The 23,371-nt window shown below is 38.0% G+C and overlaps 1 protein-coding gene and 1 pseudogene across 3 annotated transcripts in view; one reads left to right on the forward strand and one right to left on the reverse strand.

Moving 5' to 3' along the window:
- Window positions 1–212: 212 nt before the first annotated feature.
- Window positions 213–1,749, reverse strand: LOC149842512 (24-methylenesterol C-methyltransferase 2 pseudogene; annotated as a pseudogene). The gene is made up of 2 exons (XR_016430776.1): window positions 490–1,749; window positions 213–384 (listed from the first exon to the last, which is right to left on the reverse strand). The product of XR_016430776.1 is annotated as a 24-methylenesterol C-methyltransferase 2 pseudogene (transcript).
- Window positions 1,750–17,712: 15,963 nt separating this feature from the next.
- LOC149842513 (uncharacterized) overlaps window positions 17,713–23,371 on the forward strand; it is a 109,716-nt gene continuing 104,057 nt past the window's right edge. Inside the window, exons 1-4 of one of the 2 annotated variants that reach the window (XM_089999246.1) lie at window positions 17,713–17,944; window positions 18,542–19,048; window positions 19,649–19,871; window positions 19,959–20,067. In XM_089999246.1, the coding sequence (XP_089855372.1) occupies window positions 17,939–17,944; window positions 18,542–19,048; window positions 19,649–19,871; window positions 19,959–20,067 (845 nt within the window). In that variant the 5' untranslated portion in view covers window positions 17,713–17,938. Of the gene's footprint in view, window positions 17,945–18,541; window positions 19,049–19,648; window positions 20,068–23,371 lie in introns of both variants that reach the window. The other variant, XM_089999244.1, reaches the window with a different exon arrangement.

A 23,371-nucleotide genomic window follows, 5' to 3' on the forward strand; every position in this document is an offset into this window, starting at 1 on the left:
AGCAAAACTGGAAAAATAAAAAGGAGTTTATTCTTCAGCATGTACCCTCAGTATTGCCTAGGGCATGCCAAGCAAAATTGGAGGAAAAGGAAAAGAATTTATTCTTCGGCATATACTCAGTATCACCTATATTCCAGATTTCCACCGCATGAGCTAAACCATTCACCACCAACAAGAAAAGGAGAGAAGAAATAGGAAGATAGAAAAGAAAGTTAACCAAACAGATGAGTCATTAAATTAGATTCAGTTTCCCCTCCTTTTCAACACATGAAATCTGAAATTCGTTAACATTAAGCCCAAGGAAAAAAAAGAGAGAAAAAGAAACACTTCTTCTTCTTCGCTTCCTCCCTCTCGTGAGATCCATCCATCCCCAACTACATTGAACTTAATTACCCAACAACTTAGAAAGAAAAAGCTAGAGAGAGGGGGATAGGAATAGCAAATGAAAAAAGCAGAAATCAAGAGAATAAGAGAGAGAGGATGACTCACTTGACCCCGTAGCGTTAATCGGTTCTGTGCTCTCTTTTCTGCCTCTTTCTTTTTCTAAGAAGAAGGGATGGGTTTCCTGAGGAGGATCATGTGCATTGGGGTAAAGATCCTCGTCTCACCGCCGCGAGTGAGGTAACCCGCGGTCTTGAACAGCATCTCGTGAACGTCATCAACGCCCTTGGGAGCGATCCCCAGGAAGGTGAGCACCATCACCACCAAGTTGTTCCTCCAGTAAGCCAGCTTCCCCATCTTGAGCCTCGTCCACCACGGCAATGCCGGATGCAGGGCGAGGTCCTTCTCCTTCACCACCTCGAACCCGACTTTCCGGGCGATCACCGGCACGTCGGCGTAGCTCCTCAGCCCCGGCAGCGCGTCGCCCTGCTCGATACCATGTATGATCTCGACGTGCTCCGGATCCTCCGATCGGTACATGGGGGTCGTCACCCACTCGTAGGAAACGTAGAGCGCGCCGGGCTTCAGCACCCTGAACACCTCCGAGTAGACGTCCTCGAGCTTGGGTGCATGGCAGGTGGCCTCGATGGAGTAGGCTCCGTCGAAGCTGCTGTCGTCGAAGGGCATCTGCAGGAAATCCCCGCAGACGACCTCGCAGAGCGAATCAAGCCCAGCCTTCTTGTTATGCGCCTTGGCCCGCTGGACCTGGTATTCGTTGATGGTGATCCCCACGACCTTGGCGCCCGAATGAGCGGCGATGGCGCGCATCGGGCCGCCGACGCCGCAGCCGACGTCGATTATCCGATCCCCGGGCTGGACGCTGAGGAGGTCGACGGCGTGGACCTCGTGGATCCTGGTGGCCTCCTTGTGGGACTTCCCCCTAATGGAGGGCGAGAAGTGGAAGCTCTGTCCCCATCCCCACTCGTAGATGTCGGTGACCAGGTTGTAGAAGGTGTCCACGAAGTGAGGCACCTTCTCCGCCTTCTCGATCTCCTTGGGCTTCCGGAAAAACGCCCAGTACTGCTGGTACTTATCCTCCACCTTCTCGCGGGAGATGGAGCCGCCGCTCAGATCCACCGCCCGCTTCCCCTTCTGCTCCGCCGCACCCAGAACGCACACGAACCAGTACAGCCCCGCCAACACCAGCCCCGTCGTGCACAGCAGCGCCACAGTCTCCATCACTACTTCTTCTTCTTCTTCCTCTTTGCTTTTTTCTTTGTTAGAGAGAGAAAGAGAGAGAGGCCGCTGCCGTCGCCAACACCCAAAGGGCAAAAAGACGTTACCTTTGCTGTGCTGTTGCCGTGTGGAGGGCGTGAGTTTGGGAGAGCTTTATCATAACTTCTCTCACTCACCCTTTCTTTCTTTTTTCTTTTTTCTTTTTTCTTTTTCTTTTTTTCGTTTTTAGTTTTTGTAAATAAGAGAAACGGTTAAATGAGATGGTAACGCTTTGCGATAAAGACCCGTGAATTGTACACAAGGGATACGAGACACGTCATCGTCGTTCAGTTTCTATTGGAAAACGATATACACAAGGAGACACGACATGGGACATTGGGGAGCGGGCTGTGAAATTCGTCGGATCGGTTCAGGAAGAGGGGCTAGATTTTAGTTAAATAAAATTTGCCAGCTGGCCCCAATTCATTTGGTTTCAATGACTACAATGCCCCCTTTCCAGAGTCGGGATCACGAAGGCTGACCACTTGTCAAGAGAAGCCTGATGAGCCGTCCATCTGGAGATGAGGGAGTGATGGTTAACATCACCTTTTGTTTCGAGATTTTTTTTTCTTTTTCTCCTGTAACTTTTTAAAAGGAAAAAGGGTTGGTAAACCCGAGGAACAAACAAACTGATGAGAGAGAGAGAGAGAGAGAGCGGATCAGGTTTGTTCGGATCGTGGATCTGAATCCAACACCTTATTTTCCACAACGCGTCGTTAAACTAAGATGTGAAAGGTTGTTGAGATTGGATTGAGGTTTAACCCGTCAAGATCATTTTCTGATTCGGATCATATTCAAATCACTGTCATCTAGCATATCTAAATTCTGGTTTTAGAATCTGATCTAATCCATTTGACCATTTTACATGTACAAACTTTAATTTCGGCCTTCTTTTACGGGGATCTAGTATCACCATATACGTTTAGGATTCAATTTTATATTATCCTATTTTATTCACATACAAATCAATCCTATATTGGCTCTGATCCGTTGCACAAAATTTGAATTTGAATTTGAATTCGAATTCGAATGGGACCCGATCTAGTCCTTACGCAATCTTTGCAAAGGGGTTGTTGGAAAAATGGGTGGAAGTCCAGGGATGTAAACGGTTTGGATTTGGATTAAAAATAAATAAAAAATCAAACCCAGAGCCAATTAATTTAAAACCCTGTATTCACACTTAATCAGTTTTTGGCATTTAGTCAGATTCGGGTTCGAGTTTAAATGCAAAACTTAATACCAAACACGTTTACTACCAAACCTGTTTAATGAACTCGGATTCAAGTCGGGTATCGGGTTGCACTCAAACCGTTACTTCGTTAATGATGCCTGATCCACTATTCGGGGCTGAGCAGATAGAATGATATCTTGTCATTGGGGTCCAGTACTTTGCTATGGTACCGAGCATCGAATCAAATTCTCATCATTATCATTATCATTATCATCATCATATCCTCCTTGGGATATTATTATTGCAAGTTCGTTTTGATCAAATCCAAGCTCAGAGTGATCCCAACAAACACCCTAAATAAACCACGTAAATCATATCAACCACTTGCAACCAACGTTGTCAGTGGTGCATGTTCACAAAGATCGATACATATCGTATCGGCAAAAAATTGATAAGCATCACTTTTGAATTGGCTATTTTTTAATAAATGTAAAAAAAAACACTAGAAAAATACATTTTTAAATATTTGTAACATTTTTTTAATATATATCACGTGTTAATTGGCACGTAATGTTTTTTATTACTTTTAACTGATACAAAACGATTCACTTGAGTATCGGCATCGGTACACTGAATCGTTGGCCTGCAACCCTCACCTACAAGCATGATTTTTAGAATGATTGGATCTCATTTTCTCTGTCAGGCTGTTTCTCATGATTCCACCTGAAAACTGTCTACCAACCACGCGACGACTCTGTCTGCGTGATGATTTTGTCAAAGAGCCAGCCTTTTGAGCATTGTCATGAGAATCGGTGCGTATGGGGCCGATACACACATCGTATCGGCAGAAATTCCATAAGCTTCCGACCTGAATCAGCTATTTTTTAATAATTATAAAAAAAAAATACCAAAAATACTTTTTAATATTATTTAATTTTTATTTTAATGGTTGTAATGGTGTCAAGTTATAATTTTTTATTATGTTTGAGCTGATACAGAACGATTGAGTTGAGTATTTGTATCAGCCAATACATCTGAATCTCATGCCTCTAGCTGTTGATGCCATATTACAAAATCCATCGTTAAGCATATCACTAACAGCTGTTTTATGGCAACTAATTGTTTGGGTGGTCAAGGTTCGATTCTCATGAATGTTACCTCTCTGTGCAAGCCGATGCCCAGCATAGGCCACAGGAGCAGAGATCCTAGCCTCGGAGTTTTACACCATTGACACGACAACCATAGGTATGGCAGGCTGAGCCAGCGCGAACCGGTCTTTGTACCATGTGCGGTTTCTTCAAGTTATAAATCGAAAGAAAAGAAAAGAAAAAGAAAAAGAAGAAAACTAGTTGTTCTGGCATATCCTCATCGATCCGACCAGTTAACAGCCTTACAGTAAATGATCCGACCCACTGATAGCCTTACTGTAAATAAAATAGATGTAGCATGAACCAATTTGCTCCCAAACTTGTGTTGGTGGTGCAACTTGACCAAGACCCATGCAATCCAGTTAGTAACGCGCGGCTCCCATATATATAGTAACATCCAAACTGTCACCACCTACATTGAGTCTCATGGCACATGCATGACAAATGTAGACCGAAAATATATATATATTCATCGTTCCACGATAAATTAAAACCAAAAGGCTGTCTTCATGTACAACTTGAGACACATCAAGTGGACCACAAAACAGATTGCTATTTTATGTTCATTGAAATGCAGGTTTGTCTCTAAAAGAACTCATCGAATCCTGCCAAACGGGACACGGTAAAGACAGTTGCGCCGGTTGTTTCGTGGCTTTAATACGGAGCTGGTAAAATTGAGGAGCGGTATTAGATTTGGTCAAACTACTGCAGTGGTAGTTGTTTGGGATTATCCTGTTTCAAAGGTAGTTTATGGAAATAAGAAAGGTGGTTAAAATGGTATATGCTTGGTCTTTGCCCTCAAATGATCTATCTGTACATTTTAAAGATTAGCCGTGTACCGGCCTCAAATTCACCTTCGAAAATACATGCTTTTTTTTTTAATAAGTGAATGATATCACGACTGATCTATCTTACTTTAACTGGACTAAATTTTAGGGAGTCAGTTTGTAGGCAAGCGCTAACATTTAATAACCCGGTATAACTTAGTTTGTGAAAGAGAGAGATAAAAATAATATCTTTTTGTCAAACCGAAAATAAAATACATTTTTTTAATGCAGAAAATATTTCCCGAATTTGAGGTACATCACAAATTCACATCTACTATACTAACCATCTATTTCAAACTATAATTTAAAATAAAATAATTCAAACCATAATTAAACTTATTAAACTTTAATTTTAATTATGTATGCAAAAAGCAAATACTGAACATGCTAGTTGGATACACTCAAGACAGGGCTCTCTTATTTTTAATTTAGTTATTGAATTTCCTTCATGTGTTCGATGATTGTCTTTGGATATTAATTTCATTATATAGGTTAGAAGATATATAGGAGGATTGTTTTTTGTCATGAATTACTACTATGCATGTGTTTGCTCATGGAGTTTGTGAGACTTTTAGTTAAACATTTTAAGTTCTTACTGCTTTGATGGAATTGTATTTAGGTAGTCCTAGATCTTTCAACTCTGCATGTAAAAAAAATATCATTAACTACAATCATGGGCTATAGTTAATGACAATAGTCACTGATGACTATTAACTCTGACCGTACTTAATACCAAGTAAGTATCCTCATTTGCTACAGGTATCAGTTGTAGTTAATGCTATTAGATATGGTACTATCCACTACGATCGCTAGTCATAGTTAAAACTTATTTACTATAGTTTTTTTAGCATTAACTATGGCAAGCGGCCATAGTTAATAGTATAAAATTTTGTAGTGCATAAACATATCCAACATGTTGTAAATATCAAATCTAACTTAGCATGAATTTAAATACAAAATTTAAATAATTTTTTGTTGAAAATGGGTTAAATTGCTCTTACGAATGAAAATTGATATTACGAAAGTGAAAATATGGTTTTTAAAAATTAATATAACTTAGATCAAACCATAGAAACATGATTCCATACTTGATCGACCTATCCTAAATTCTAAACATGTTGAACAATGTAAAACCATGTACCTTGTTGTAAATATGAATGTATAAAACCTTGCACATGTGAACAGATACCAAAACACCATGAAGAACTCCAAAAACACCAAAAGAGATCTGAAATCTCTTCTCTAAAGCAAGGTTTTTGTTTAGGGTCAAGGTACAAACTTTGTATTAGACTAAAACACACAAAAAAAATTATGATTGGCTCTTACGATCAATCACCAAAAAAATAACAAAAGAAAACTCACCTAAGCTTCAACGCTCCCTAGGATTGGTCGGTCTTCTTCTCCCTTGACTCTATTTCTCTCCAAAATGTGTTACTCTCTCTCCCCTTCTCAAAAAATGTAAATAGTATTTTCTAATAAGGATGCTCAACCTCATTTATATAGAGGAGGGTTGGGTTTTTTATTGGAATCCAATCTCTCTCTCTAAAGATTTTTTAAGTGACTCACCCTCTCTCCTTTGGTTTAGGTCTCTTAAGGGAACCAAACTACCTAGGTGACGCCCCTCTTTTCTAGAGAGATCTCCTAGGGGACGCCCCCCTTTCTCTCTATAAGACTCTCAAAACAAGTCAATTTTAATTAACCTCTTTCCTAATTAGGATTTTCAATTATTTTAAATTATTATTTTTTATGGATAATAGGTTCCTACATGGATTATGAATTCTATCTAAAATGTCCATGATTCAATATAGGATCCAATGTGATATACTAACCCATTTAATTAATTTAAAATTATTAATTAATAAATGAATAAATAAATAATATTAATAAATTACCATTCAATTAAATTAAATCTTAGAAAAATACCAAGTATTACAACATGAGTCTGTCAGTTACGGTTATAAACCGATCAATTGAATATATCAGTCTAGCATGCATGCTATAGAAACATTTAAGAGCATCACAAACCATATATCACCTCAAACTTTTGTAGCCAACTGTAGAGGTAACATTTATCTCTTAAAGAATTCTAATAATTAATAGCTTTTACTTTTCTAGATGTGTAAACCTTATGCTTTCAAACAAAGCCTTAAGAACCTCTAGGGAAAAAGTTTGCTTAGAAAACTTACTTTTCCTAATGTAAAATTGGATTGTTTCTTTTCTTTATGTTAAGAACATAAAATTTGTGTTGAAAGAGTTGTACTTTCTTTAGAACTTATGTTTATTTAACTATAAATGTGCATACATAACAAGCAGCTTTTGGTAAAAAAAACTTTAAAAATGAATTTAAGTAAAAGCAAATATTCTATAGTTTTCTTGTGTGCCACTTCTGCTGCTTAATTTTTTAGCATTGAATAAATCATTGATGAGATCATAAGCCTAAATTGCCATATAATCTAGAAACTTCTTCGGTCAGCATGCACATGTTCACAACCCCACATTGCTTACATGACCATCACCATGACTTCTTTTTGTGTGCCCATCTATAAAATAAGAAAAGTTGCTTTTTAGATGGGTTTAATGTGTGTCTGGGCCTAGGTTCAATTTCTTTGGGTAGGGGTAGGCTCAAATTGGTCAAAAACTAGGTCAATGGTCAACACAAATAAATAGGGTGTAGGTTTTCTAATAGGCTTTGAAAAAAAATCAGAACTCTGAAACGACAACAACAAAAAATCTCAAATTTAGAGGGATGATTATGGACACCTTGAACTAGGTTCGTTTAAATTTTCAGGAGTATAAGACACGAGAACTGGGATATATGATTTTTGAAACTGATCGGATTAGACAGGACAGGACAAAAATATACTAGGTTTTGGGGACAGACAAACCCGACTTGTAAAATAGAGATCTTCGTACAAAAAGCTTAATAAATCATGAAATTTGAAGGGTAGACACTAGACACCCTAAAGTGCACTAGATCCAATTTTTAGAGTCAAATACTTCATGGTTTGGACTGAGCAATTTTTTGAAGCTTGACAAAATTTAGGGTTTGTTAGAATGATGGTTTTGGGATGAATTGGGTTTTGGGGCTTCTAACTTAGGATTAGGATAGGGGAAGGGATTGCATGACTTACTAGGCTTAGGATGATTGGGTTGGGGTATGCTACAGAGGTTGGTTAGGGGCTTCATGGCTTGACTTTGGAAGGTTGAGACTGCTAGAGACTCGTGATTGAGCACGTAAGATTGAGGAGGGCCTTGGTTATAGCCTTTGTCCATTGTAGTGAGCAGACCAACTAGGGATCAACACAACAATGAGATAGAGGGACTAGCCCTTGAGACAAAGACGAGTTAAGAGGGTAGGAACTTGTGAAAAGAGAGAGAGATGATTTTAGAGAGAGTGAGAGGGACCAGAATTCAATCATAATTTTCATCTCGCTTATTTGAACACGAGAACAAGGCTTCTATATATAGGCCAAGGGGGACACATAATGCCTTCACAACTTACAAAACATAAAATAAATAAAAACATAAATCTAGATAAATCTAAATAGGCTAAGACTAATTCTAGTTAAACTTATTTTGTCTAGCTTATTTCTAGACCCTCTATAATTGGACTAGCTAGTCCTTGGCTATCCTTCTAAATTCTTAGTACAATCATAAACCAGCTTGAATCTAAATAGTCTAAGACTAATTCTAGTTAAACCAATTTTATCTAGCCTATTTCTAGACCTTCCAGAATTGGACTAGTCCATGGTTATCCTTCTCCATTCTTAGCATAATCATATAGCAACTTACATATTCGTTTAGAGGACTCTAGAAATAGGGGAGGATGCTCCTAGGGTGGATCCTACTAAGCTCTTTTCTAATTTTGGTTTTCTTATTTTTAGAGATTCTAGAATTAGTGAGTTGTCTTTTTAGGTTCACCGGAATTAGGCCTAAGCTAACACTACAAGAAAAACGTGGATTAGCAATGGATGCTTTCCGTTGCTAATCCGTCACTAATCCATTGCTAAATTGTTTAGCGACGGATAGCGTTCGTCGCATATTTTTTTCACTAATTAGCGACAGAACTGTTTTGTCGCTACTTCTGTCGCTAATCCATCACTAAATAAGTACGGATTTAGTTTTGCGACGGATTATATTTCATCGGTTTAGCGACGGATAGCGTCTGTCGCATATTTCTTGTCGCTACTTCCGTCGCTAATTTGTGATGGATTAGCGACGAATTATGATCCGTCGCTAAATAAGCATGGATTTAATTTTGCGATGGATTATATTTCGTCGCTAATCTGTCACAAATTAGCGACAAAATATAATTCATCGCAAAACATCATCGAAAATTCATCATTGAATATTAGCGACGAATATTATTCATCGCTAATCTGTCGCAAAATTTAAAAATAAAAAATAAAAAAGAGCCTCGAGGCATGCGCCTCATACGCCTTGAGGCGCATGCCTCGAGGCGAGGCACGCCTCAAGCCGAGGCGTACACACCTTGAATTTTAAGTGGAGAAAGCATTGATGCTCAAAGAACAAAAACATGTTTAGGAAACAAGGGACAACGATTGCGAGGTCCAACTATACAAGAAACATTAAGTGGAGAACTAAGGCTACTTATCAAAATCATATGGATAACATCTTGTCGGGATTGTGGATAGAGAAAATTATATTAGAAGTGAATTGACCCAAGAGTTGAAAGGAAAGGGCACCTCATGGTACCAACCACCATAGCACTCAACAAGGTTGAAAAAATAAATGGTTTAATGAAGCAAGTGGTGCATAAGAATTTTGTTATCAAGGGCTGCAGGGACGAGAATAATTGAAGCAGAAAAAAGGGGAAAAATGAAAGAAAAAAAAGAAAGGGAAAAGCAAAAAAGGGAAAAAATGAAAGAAAAAAAAAAGGGAAAAGCTAATTGAGAATTCTAACAGCATGTATAATGCAACATATATATAGGCATCAAATAGTGAAATTACCATGGAGCAGCACCAATAAATCCAGCTCGATCAGTGTGGCAATGAAATTGTGTGGTGATAAATGCTTGTAAGCCCCGCCAACTGTTAGGAGATGAGCGTAAATCCACACAATGGCTACTGTAAATATAACAGCAAACCTATCGAAAATGGGCCTTTCTGATCATATTAAGTGAGGGATGTATTGCATAAAAGTGTTGACAATATGCAGGTGAGGATATTATTGGAATTTACATTAAAGTTGTCATCTTGCAATGCCAGGGAGTTTAGTTCCTTTTATCTTTTGGCAAAAGTTTCCAACTACCTTAAGGATTCACTTTCTACTAACAAAAAGGAACAACTTCATAAGATAAAACAAAAGAAATGAGCTCTGAATGTAATGTTTCATTCTCAAGTGGAGCAAAACTCACTAGAACATTTAGAATCATCAAAGAAAAGCAATATCAATTACCTGTGAAAATATCACTAGCATAATAAGTGCAGGGAGCCCAATTTCGACGCACTTTGCCACCTACAAAAGTGTTACATCATCAACTCACGTTAGTGAGGCTCACAACAAACTTAGACACACTCAATTGCACATATCCCATTGCTAGATGGGTCTCATTTTATTTTCGGATATCTGTAAATGAACCACATGAATGTTAATCTCATTTTTTTAGCAAGACACGTGAAACAAAAGAGTCACATACTTACCCCAAGAAAATCAAATTCAAAAAGCCCAAGTCCTGCTAGAGTTATAAGAGGGACCACTGAAAGAGGACTAAGAAACCTGGAGTGAATAGAAATGCATAAACTCGGTACTATTAGATGAATTACATTGATTTTGAAACATCATTTCCCTGCAGAAGCTGATAAGCATACCTGGTAACATTTCACAAAAGTCCACTACAGCCAATGATAATCTGGAGAGTAGATGCGATTATCAGGGCACCCTGTGTTCCACTCATTGTTCGAATAAATTTCTGCATATGCAACAATAGGCTTTTAGTTTTTATCCGCCACTGATAAATAATAAAAGACTGAACTTCAAAGCCGAATGGTTTTTCCAGTGGTTTTTCCAATAGTTTTTATCCGCCAGTGGGGCAATGCAAGCAGCATGCATAAACAAAGGGCAATTGGGGCATTTGATGCTATTTTCCGACGAAAACCCGTCAGCATAAACCTCCAGACAAATAGGGCAGAAGAAGCTCGAGTGAAGCCTAAGGAAACAAGAAACGCAGAGGCGACGGTAGATCCCACGATGGCGGACATCGTGGAGCCATCGCTCGCTGACGGACTGGCAGGCACTGCAGCTCTGGCCCTGCGCTTCTTCCTTCACCACGTTCATCGGCGCATCGATCTGAAAAACCAAAACCCTAGTGGGAAAAAGAATAAGAGAGTGGTAGGGCTTTTCCTCAAAACCCTAAAGAAAAAAATGCAAAGAATTTGACATTCCCCCAGCGCTGCGCTTCTCAACGTGCAGCCTTCCTCTCTTGCTACAGTTGACGCCCGCGTGCACCGTAGCTCGACGGGCGCGCTTCACGCGTGGTTGTTCCCTTTAACATGATGTGAGCCCTGCGCGCTTCAGCACCGCGCGCATCATTGCCGATCACCTGGCCTTCCCTACGGCGCTGCAACACCATTTGCTGCACACTTTACTGCGCGCCCGTTCTCGGGTAGTAACTTGCAGGTTTTGGGGGGGGATGAGGAAGAGAAAGGAGAAGAAGAGAAGGCTCGGGGCGGCTGCGTATAGTGAAAGGGGGAAAAGTGCAAAAGTAACGAAAAAAATTTTGCACTCTCATTTAAATTAGAAAGTAGCGACAGAAACATTCTGTCTCAAAATCTGTCACTAATTAGCGACGGCGTAGCAACGAAAATATTTCATAAAATAATTCATCACAAATTTCGGTCGCTAATTAAGGTTTTTCTTATAGTGTAAACTTAGGCTCTCCATATCCCAAGCCATTAAGAGGTTCTTCATTCTTAGCTAGCTCTAAAAATAGGAGAGGAAGACTCCCATGGTGAGTCATATGTATGGGCCCCACAAGCCACGTACTTTATATGGAATGGAGTTTGGATCATGGTAGTCCTGATTTGTTTCTTCCAAATTAGGTCTGCATCATCCCCTCCCTGTTGAGAGCTGCTTGGTCCACTGGGCACGAATCCAAGCCATGTTGATTTATGGGCAGCCGCCTATTCATAGTTTAATTGTGTGCTTTCATTGAGACTCAAACTCAAGGCTTGACGTGTGTGTGTGTGCCCAAGTGATGGAGTGAAGCCACGGTTGACCCGTCCATTCAACACCACCAAGAATTTTGGTTACATCCCTTATGGGATAGCTCTGCAAGCTTCTTGGCAACGGCTTCATTATCAACTGCAAATTTCTCAAACTCATAAACTCCAATGGCACCATTCCATATCATTGTTTTGTGTCTCCCCAATACTTCGTTGAATGGCTTGACTATAGCAGCAAATGGCCTTTTGGGGACAACATCAACAAGACAATCTGGTCCCCTGTGCATGAGAAACCCAGCAGAAGGTTTCCAATACTTGGTAACTCTCTTGAGTGACTCTAGATTTTCAGAGGGCACATACTTAGTTCCCATTACCAACGGAGCATCAGCGGGGCCTGGAATCCTTTTCCCAGCAGCTAGGTCCAAGATAAGCACCTATTGTGCCTTCTCCAGGACTTTTTGCTGCTATATACGCAAACCTACATCAAGGATCAAACTAATTTCCTTTTCTAGTATTGCAAGAAGAGTTTTTCTCAGTGAACTCTATATTGGCGATTACCAATTCCAGATTTCATTGTCACATTCTCCATAAAACAATTACCCAGAAATTTTGTATATGGGAGAATTTTCTGTAGTAAACACCTTCTGGACTAGGGACTTAATTTTACCCTTCTAAAATTTCAGCAACAATAGTATCCATCATTGCCAAAAATTCTCTTGGGAAGCGACCGTCCACCAAAACACTTTTGACGTTGGAATCCCACCCAATTTTGTATATGGAACAAAAATATCACATGTACATGGATGCGGCGGACGGAGTCCCGCGCTTCCACGTTTGTTGAAAATCTATGTTCCCAATCCCGTTGGGAACGGCGCATCAAACATACCCTAAGGGTACATTTGGTTTGATCACGTGAGATCTAAAATACTTTGAAAAGTGAATCTCGTTTGCTTTTGTTTTTTGCAAAAGCAACCAAACTTTAAAAGTACCCTCGTGAGAAAGTGAATCTAATTGGACTTTACAAACGAGCCATTTTAGAAAGTGAATCTCATTTGTGTGAGAACTTGAATCTGATCAGACCTCATGAAAATGAAATTCGAGTTCTCATAAGATTTAGAAAGTGAATCTTGTTTGCACAGTACTCACAAGCAATCAAACGTACCCTACACTAAAATGAGCTTTTTATTTTATAAAGATCTAAACGATGCATTCATGTATTGACAGTTATATTGAAAATGCACATTGTTTTTAAATAATTTTCTTTATAAAACTACAAAAATGCTCACAATTGATGACAATTAATTCATGAAGCCATCATGCCATTTTTAAGAGGCACTTTAATACACAGAAAATCGCTGCGTGCGATGGAAAAATTATCGATGCACATGATTTTTTGTGCTTTGTGTGGCCTACTTGAGCCTCATGATTGGATCCGCTCCGCATTTTTAATGTGAGGTGTAAAAATGTTTCCTTGACGTGCTAATGTCCCCAAATCTCTCTCTCCCTCTCTCCATAAATATTAACCTGTTCACCACAAATTTATATCATTCACAAGTTGAGAATTGACATTGCTATCTATTTTATGCACCAATCCTCAGCAATTATAAGAATTTATTTAATATTTTGGGAACACATCAAACAACATTATGCGTCTTCAAAGATACTTAATTTTTATATGTTAACAGAAGTGCCAATGTCTGATGATGATTAATGCATGAATCTACATCATCAATTTCAGATTCATTTTCTTTCTACGGTTATGCATTCCTTGTGAAATGGGTTCTTTCAGACATTAATTAATGGGTCGTCAATTTTAAAAAAAATGCAACAGAAAATAAAAAAGTGAAAAAGATTTACCAAGTCCTCCAAACATGCTCCCATAAAACGATAACCAGGGAAGCAAAAGCAAAAAGAAAGAGGCATGTGATGGCAATAAATGCCTTCACTTGGACCACAGGTTGAAGACAAAAATCAATCCTTGTCTCCAAGTAAAAGAAGCAGAAATGCATAGAAGATAATACATAAAGTAAAACAATGACATGCAAGGATGCAAACGATGCATTAATGGGTGCCACTACTTGTGTAGGCACTTGACAGCCACAAAAAATGGGTTGTGTGTATGTCCAAGTTGGGGTCTATAGACCAAGCTCTAGCTTCTCTTCCTGTGACCATAAGCCAAGATGACAGATTGAGTTGCTTTTGTATTACTTAGCTATAATTAGCTCTTTGGTTTTGATACTTTTGGCCTTCTTTGTTTAAATTATTGAATGTCACTTTTGTAGCATTCTCATTTTTTGCAGCTGTAAATGAAAGCAAATAATTTATTTTGGCCTACAAGATACTTTCTTACAAAGTCAAGAGCTTTCCTTAAATATTTGAAAGGTGAGTGGCTAAATGTAAATTCATCATACATTTAGGTGCCTATACAGAAATTTTCCCTTAACTTCATCCTCTTTGGAGACAACAAACCCAGGTCTATGAAAACCTAACATGTCTCAATTAATGCCTGCCTTGAAGATTAACAGGTCTCAACTTGCCAAGTAGTCATGTATCTTTCTTGCTGAAAAAAAAATAAAAAATCATAGCTGCCAAATTTATAAATACGAGGTCTATTGAATGCCACAAGTGAAGCTTCCACAGTCTTGTGCTCAAGTCTCCATCTTCTTTCCTTATCAAAGAAAACCCTAATTTTGTATATCTGGGGGAATCATTGAAAGAGATCAATTTGATTTTGGAAATTACCACTGTAATTGGGCCTGCTACATTGAATCTCAAACTCTTAGCTACTTTTGGAGGGTTTTATTGATCGGAAAATGACCTGTACGACAAAAATGACGTGTTTGCCAAAAATGCCCCAAATTTTTTAAAATCCCCCCTCGTGCACAAATTTTTAAAGTTTTCACTTGAAAAGGACTTTTTTTACTTTTGTACAAGCGAAATTCTTTTAAATATGCAATTTTTTTTCAAATATGAGAATATGTAATTTTTTTTTCAAATATGCAAATTTCTTAAATATGTGATTTTTTTTACGGAGGTTCTTACATATACATTCGCAAATATGAGAATATTTAATTAGCAAAAGGAGGCTCGTATATTTTGAGAACATTCACAATAAGAAAGTATAATCATTTTTCATATATATATATATATATATATATATATATATATATATATAGAGAGAGAGAGAGAGAGAGAGTGGTGGTTGCCTACCACTCACCTGAAGAGTTATCAGTGGACTAGTGTGCATTAAAAAACATTGTTAAAGGCTTTAACGACACTTTTGTAAATATCAAAAAACAGCCTTTTGCCTAACATGTCCTGACATTCACAAATACATTACGACCCTCGCAATCATGAGTTGCAAATGTCTCCAAAATGTGTGAACTTTCTTTTACTAAAATCACACAGCGAGAACAAGAAAGAGGATGTTCACAAATGTGAGGGCATTCAGACGCGAATGTCATGATATTTTGTAAATGTAGGAGTATTTAATTAAAAAAAGTATACATATTTGTAAATGTCCTCAAAATGTGTGAGCTTCTTTTTAATAAAAATCGCAGGCACAAGCAGGCGGACATTCGCAGGTGTGTATTTATATGTCATATTTTGTTGTATTTTTATAATGAATATCGTATATTTAAGAAAAAATTTATATATTTGAAGAAAATTTACATATTTAAAAAAAATTGTATATTTAAAAAAATCACATATTTTCATATTTGAGAGAAAATTCATGTATTTGTAAGAAAATTCACAGATTTAGGAGAAAATTTTGCATATTCACATATTTTAAGAAAGTTAGCATATATGAAAGAAATTCACTTGTGTGAAGGGTAAAAAGGTTCTTTTAAAGCTAAAATTTTGCTAATTTAAACATCAAGCAAATTTCAAAAATTATAGGACATTTCGAAAAACACATCAACATGAGATGTACAGTACAATCTTTTTTTGAAAAAACAGTTAGGAGAAAATAGAAACTATTGCATAGCAACCGGTAAAGTGTATTAGTTCAAGTCGTCTTAATGACATTCATCAATGTGATGAATAGCATCCCAAACAGCATAATTATATTGTTTATATTTTAGATGGGTCACACAAAATTTGTTCGGAATCGTTGGTGCTCTAACATCTAGAGTATATAGAATGGATAACTAAAAATAAACTCAAAACCCATGTTTTTGGGGTGCTGTATATCACAAGGATATGTAGCTCGCTATAAGGATGCAAATGGATCAGACTTGGATTGGATCATGATAAGAGCATGTTTGTAAGTGAGAAAAATATAGGAAAAGTGATACAAAATGAAAAATTGGTACAGTTTTTCTGACCCTTCCAAACAAGAATTTCTCTTTAAGAGAGTTTTTCTAAAAAGTACACTTTTTGATAACATTCCTCCACCTCATGAAGAAATGTTTCCTATTCAAAAGAAAATGATGAGGTCCACTCTCTACCACCACCATCCATCTCACCAGCAACACCACCATCACTACCATCCATCTCACTGACACCACCACCCACCTCTCGAAAAACCGTCTTCCCCATGATGATTTTTCACTATCCATCACCACCATCCATCTCAACAATACCACTACCACCCACCATCACCCACCTCCCGAAAAATGGCACCGAAGAACCTCCACCACCACCTTCCATGATGATTTGTCACCACCACCCACCTTCGTGAAAATCGCCCTTCCTACAATCAACCATCATCACCAACATCTCGAAAAACGGTGTCGAAGAAGCTCCACCACCACCCACCTCTCGAAAAATCATGTCGGAGAAGCTCCCCCCCCCCCCCCCCTCCTCTCTCTCATTTGTTAAGATTTTCTATTTTATTTTTCTTATGGTACCCAAACAAGTGAAAATTTTTCATTTTAGAAAAATTATCATAGGAAAACTTCTCATAGTCAAAATTTTATTTTCCTTTGAGAATTTTTCTTGCTTTCAAACGTGCCCTAAGTCCAACCTAATCAAATCAATCATAATTAGATCCAGAGTTGGATGACAATCAGCTAAAACTGAATTCAGATCCAACTACCTCAAAATACATTTACATGTATTCAAGTTGAAGATTTATTCAGACTTGGACTTGGATTTGGGTGCAAAGCTCAATACTGAAACAGGATTTATCTATTGATCAGAGATGTCAATAAGCCAAAACCGAATTCAAATCTACCTTAAAATCTGACATTTACATGCATTCAGATTCGGATCCTTGTTGGATTTGGATTTTCTTCAGAATCAGACTCAGATTTAAGTGCAAAACCCAATATTGAATCCGTATTTGATGTATTAATCAGATCCAACTATGGCTATCACATTCAACTACCTTAAAATCTGACATTTACATGCACTCTGGGTTTTACCCAGACTCAGATTCTGGGTACAAAACTCAATATTGAATCTGAATCCAATTATTAATAAGATTCAATTGTAGCTACCAAAATCTGACTAAACATATTTGGATTTGGTTGGATATCTAACCTGATTCCTAACTGTTTGCATCCCTAAAAGGATGAACGGCATGGGAAGCCCCTAACACTACAGCCAAGAGAGGAAATATTGACGGTTTTTACAGTCACTTAAGTCCACAAGGCCATCGCTATTAGCCCGTACGAATGCAATTTGTTTCATCGCTAAAAGCTATGACGACATCATGTTCAATCGCTATAGCCATTTATTCTAAATGACAGTGTTGTGAGAGGCGCCGAACGCCTCAGTACCTAAAGCATACGCCTCAGAGGCGAAGCATAAGCTCAAGGAACCGAGGTATTGTATGAGGCGTTTGCAGGCTTGAAGAGCACACTTCACATGGGTGAAGCGCACGCCTCGCATCGAGGCACGCTTCACTTCTAAGGCTTGCGCTTCAAGGTCGGACCACCACTGCGAGGTCATCCAGTAGTTTTAGAGACCAAAGGTTCAGGGGAACACTGCTCTCTTCATGGTCCATGGAGGTAGGTGGTATTGTTGATTAGTGAGGCATGGCTTTGGTTGGTGATTTGGTGGTTGAAATGGAAAGCTGCTTCTGTGTCTTACGAGTGCATCTTGGAAACATCTTATTAACACTGTTATTTTGCAGTTCATTCTGTTTATTCACTTTTTAAGTTATGAAACTTTAGATCTTCTCATAGTAAAATTTTCTTTGGCGGTTAAGAAAATGCGCTGCTTGCCATTTCACTAACTCTGATGCAGACGATCTTCATCTGCTGCTATCAAACACTTCTAAACAATCAACCGATTGTCCCTCATGTAGAGAGGGGTTACTGTTGATGATGTTCATGAATTTGTGTGACAAAATATGTGAGGGTTATATGGGGCAATATTTTCTCTATGTTTCACAAAAGTGCTTTCATTAAGTGTTTAATCTACAAGGTCTTGTCTATGGCAGCTGCCACTTGTCTCTTCTATTTTTCTGTTTAAACTACACCACTTGTCTCTTGTGTTTTTCTGCTTAAACTAATTTTTTTTTCTCAGCAATGCTTTAAACCTTTATAAGGAAATTATCCTCCATGAATGACCATGACCTTTTGTGCATTTGTTATCTGTGGCAGTGGTTCTCAGCTGTAGAACTTGCACTTTTGAAGGGGTGTCATCCTCTAGTAAAGGAAGCAGATATTGCTCTTAATCCTTCAAAAGGTTTGATGTTGATTAATGAAAGAACTTCAGGTGAAAATATTTTAATGAGGAAAGGGAGTGGCAGCTCCAGCGATGATATGCAATCATCTTTGAATTATAAAGTCAATACTGTCAATGGGCGATTTAATTATCTCAAGACTGAAGAAATAAATTACAGGTTCAGAAATAAAACTGGAATTCATCTACAGTCAAGAACTGATTTACTGGGAAGGACCAGCTCTGGAAGAATAGAACCTCAACAGGTTGGGGTTGATCATGTACTCCAGCGGGCTGAGTTTGTTGATGACAACTCAGATGAAAAGAGACCTGATGATGGTCCTAGTGACTCTGAAATGAGCCAAATATTACAAACAGCAGAGGTTGTGATGAAGATGCTCGATGTTACCATGCCTGGTACATTGGGAGATGAACAGAAAAAGAAGGTGTTCTTTTTTGTTTGTTTGCATTCTTCCTGTTGCTAATTTATATTAGTAAAACTACTTGAAAATTCATATGGGATACTTCGATTAGATTTAGATGCATAAAAAAGAGCATCCAATTCACTGTTATGAGTGTTGATTTCATAGATCTACCATGTGGAAATTGTTTGTAATGTCGTGGTGGTGCTTGGCCCTTCTTTTACTTTTCCTCAAGGTTATGAATTTTCTTTGTTACGTCATTGGTTTTTAACGCAATATGAAACAAAATTCACAATGTTGGTCATAACTGGGGTGCTTTTGCAAGAAACAGTAAGTGCTGTGTGTCATACAAAATGTAAATATGAAAAATGATCTCATATATGCTTATCACAGTAAATTTTACTTTCTTTTTTCCATGAAAACTTTGATATTTTGAAGCCTAACTGCATATACATCAGATGGATGTCATTTTATGTATCTATGATTGATTTTTTGGTCTCCAAACTAGTCTACATAATGTTTTCATGATGAAGCACTTCAACAAATTTTTTTTAATTCTTTGATTTGTGGTCCCTTGGTTTTCTCGAAATCTATGGGATAAACTAATGTACATGTTCTCTTTAGGTTTTGGCTGCAGTAGGACGAGGAGAAACATTGTTGAAAGCTTTGCAGGAGGCTGTTCCAGAAAATGTTCATGCGAAACTAACAACTGCTGTTTCTCAGCTAGCCCAAACACAAGGAACAAAATTAAATATTACAGGACTCATTAAGCTTGGATGGGTACCTAGCCTACCAGTTGAAGTGAAGTCAAAATTTGCAGAAATTTTTGAAGGGCTTTCGAACAAAGGTGGAGAATCAGCTACTAACCAATCTCGTGAGAGCATAAATAATCTTGTTGATACTGAAGACAAGTCCTTGCATAAATATGATTCAGGAGAAAGCGAGCTGGGGTTAAAAGCTGATCATTTTAAATCTGCACCCAATGACAGATCACCCAGTGTGATTGATGACAACTCTGTTGGTGGAGATGATTCAGTCATGAGGTCAGTGTCTTCAGAGATTCTCTCCTCTAGATTGCAGGAAAATGAGTCTTCAGATTCTAAACCTGAGGTTTTGTCAGGTAATAGCATAATTGTAAAAGTATCTTCAACAAGATACTTTAGTTGATAACGCAATAACCTTGAGAATAAATGTGTGAACATACACACCCAAGAACACTTGTGCACAACACACCGAATCACAAATGTGCAAATGCACTCATAAGATTCATAAACAACTAAAGAGGTTGGGCTATAATCCCAAATCCCTTAAGAAAATACAAGAGGAGCTGCCCATATATATAGGGCTTTGAGGAGGCCTTGGGAGGGGCTCCACATAGTCGTTGGAGCCCCTCCAACGGTCACAAATGTGACCGTTGGAGGGGTCCAACGACTAGTGGGTTGGGTCCCTCCCAATGCAAGTACAATGCATTAAATGCAAAAAGAAAAAGGAATAAAGAAAAAAGAAAATAAATACAAAAACATATTCTCGAAAAAGAATGTGTAAAATTCCTAAACTATCCTTACTAGGAATATATATATTTTATATATATAATTGGTAAATACATATACATATATTATATATATGTATATGTATTACCTTATATATATAAAATATATATGTGAAATTACAAGTTTGATTACATAATTTAACACCCCCCCTCAAACTTAGGGCAAGATGACCGAAAGTTTGCCAAGAAGGAAGTTGAACCGCGGAGCGCACAAGGCTTTAGTAAAGAAATCTGCCAACTGATATTCGGACGTGACATAAGGGAGATCAATAACTCCTCGGAGATATGCTTCACGAACAAAGTGACAGTCCATTTCGATGTGTTTAGTCCGCTCATGAAAGGTGTGATTCTTTGCAATATAGATTGCACTCTTATTGTCGCAGCATAGCTTGGTAGGTCCTTCAATTTTGATCCACATGTCTTCTAGCAGTTGGTGAATCCAAACAATCTCCATGGTAGTAGTTGTCATGGCACGATATTCAGCTTCAGTTGAGGAGAGCGACACCTTTTGTTGCTTCTTGCATCTCCACGAAATTAGTGAGTCTCCTAAGAACACACAAAAGCCAGTGGTGGAGTGACGGTTATTTGGGTCACCTCCCCAATCAGAGTCAGTATAAGCAATTAATTTTAAGTCAGAAGAAGAGGACAAAAAAACTCTCTTATTTAGAGTACCCTTTATGTATCTTACGACTCGTAAGATGGCACTCATGTGAACGGATGTAGGCGCATGCTGAAAATGACTTGCAGTATGGACTGCATGGGATATATCTGGTCTGGTAATACTCAGATACATCAGAGATCCTACAAGCTGTCTGTAGGGTGTAGGATCCAAAAGGGGAACCCCATCATCAATTTTCATCTTTGCTCCTACTACCGCAGGAGTTTCACAAAGCTTCTCATCTGTAATACCTGACCTGTCAATGATCTCAGAAGCAAGCTTAGTTTGAGATAAGAAATATCCTCTAAGAGAGTATGCTACTTCAATTCCCAAAAAATAAGTTAGAAAACCCAAGTCAGACATTTCAAATTTATCTTTTAAGATAGATTTTATACTCTTAACCACGTTAGAATCACTCTCAGTGATGAGCATGTCATCAACATACAGAAGTAAAATTACAATCCCTGCATTGGATTTTCTAACAAACAGAGCAGTGTCAGTAAAACAAGAGGAAAAACCATTCTCAATCATAACAGAGTTAAATCTATCATACCAAGCCTTGGGAGCTTGTTTTAGGCCATAGAGTGCTTTCTGAAGACAAAGCACCTTTCCCTTAGGAGTCTCCATTCTAGGAGCATCCATGTAAACTTCTTCGCTTAAGTCGCCATTTAAAAAGGCATTTTTCACATCCATTTGATAAATGTTCCATTTGTTGATAGAGGCAACATTTATAAGACATCGAACAGTGACCATACGAGCTACAGGAGCAAAAGTTTCTTCATAATCAATACAATATTCTTGATTATATCCTTTTGCAACCAAGTGAGCTTTATACCTTTCAAGGGATCCATCACTTTTAGTTTTTACTTTGAAAACCCATCTTCACCCTATTGTTTTCTTACCTTCAGGAAGATTTTGAAATTCCCAGGTTTTGGCTCTTCTTAGAGCCTCAAGTTTATTGTCCATGGCATTAATCCATTCAGGGCACTTTCGTGCTTCTTCAAAATTTTTAGGTTCTATATAAGAGTGGATGACACTAAGGCAGGCTCTATATCTTGGTGAAAAAGAGTCATAGGAAATGAACCTAGAAGGAGGCCTTCTACTTCTCTCAGTTCTACGAGGGATCACTTCATTCTGAGAGGCACTGGAACTGGCATCATTATATCTGTCAAGAGCACTCCTAAAGTTGTTTTGATCTCTATGAGAGTAGGTGATAGGGTCTCTAGGTAATCCAATAGGTTGATGTGACGAAGGAGGCAAGGAGATGTTTTCCTTGGTTTCAAATTCATTTGGGTTACTTTGATCTGACTCATTATCACTAGTATCATCGTCCTTATTCAGTAAATCAAATAAAAAAGAATAATCCATATTTTCATTATGGGGGTCACAATGTTCAAATCCACTAATATTTTCCAAAAAACTCACATTTCTGGAAACATACAATTTATCACTTTTGATATCATAACAACAAAACCCTTTTTGGGTTTCAGAATAGCCAAGAAAGGCACAAGGAATGGCTTTAGGAGAAAGTTTGTCATTCTTATCAGTGAGAACAGAACATTTACACCCAAAGACCCTTAACCTGCTATAATCAGGTTCCTTATCATGCAGTTTTTCAAAGGGGGAAATTTTGTTTAAATTTTTCGATGGGAGTCGGTTTATGAGATAGACAGAAGTAAGGGCTGCCTCAGCCCAAAGATTTTTTGTAATGTTTTGAGAAATGAGCAAAGTCCTAGTTGTTTCAATGATGTGCCTGTGCTTTCGTTCGGCTAATCCATTTTGTTGAGGGGTTTTCGGACAAGATTTTTGGTGAAGAATACCAAAATTTTCAAGATAACTCTTAAATTCATTTGAGAGGTATTCTCCTCCAGAGTCAGACCTAAAGATTTTTAAACATCCATTGAATTGATTTGAAATCATCATGTGAAAACTTTTAAAGGTTGAAAAAACTTCATGTTTATGTTTAAGGAAATAGATCCAACAAAACCTAGTATAGTCATCCACAAAGATCACATAATATGAGAATCCTCCTTTTGACATTACCGGAGCCGGTCCCCATACATCGGAATGGACAATTTCAAATGTTTTGTCGTAAACATGGATCTTTGAGGAAAAGACAAACATTTCATTTTCCCAAGAA

Source organism: Nuphar pumila, chromosome 3, assembly GCF_984573655.1.
Source record: "Nuphar pumila chromosome 3, dmNupPumi1.hap1.1, whole genome shotgun sequence".
In the NCBI taxonomy this organism is placed as follows: domain Eukaryota; kingdom Viridiplantae; phylum Streptophyta; class Magnoliopsida; order Nymphaeales; family Nymphaeaceae; genus Nuphar; species Nuphar pumila.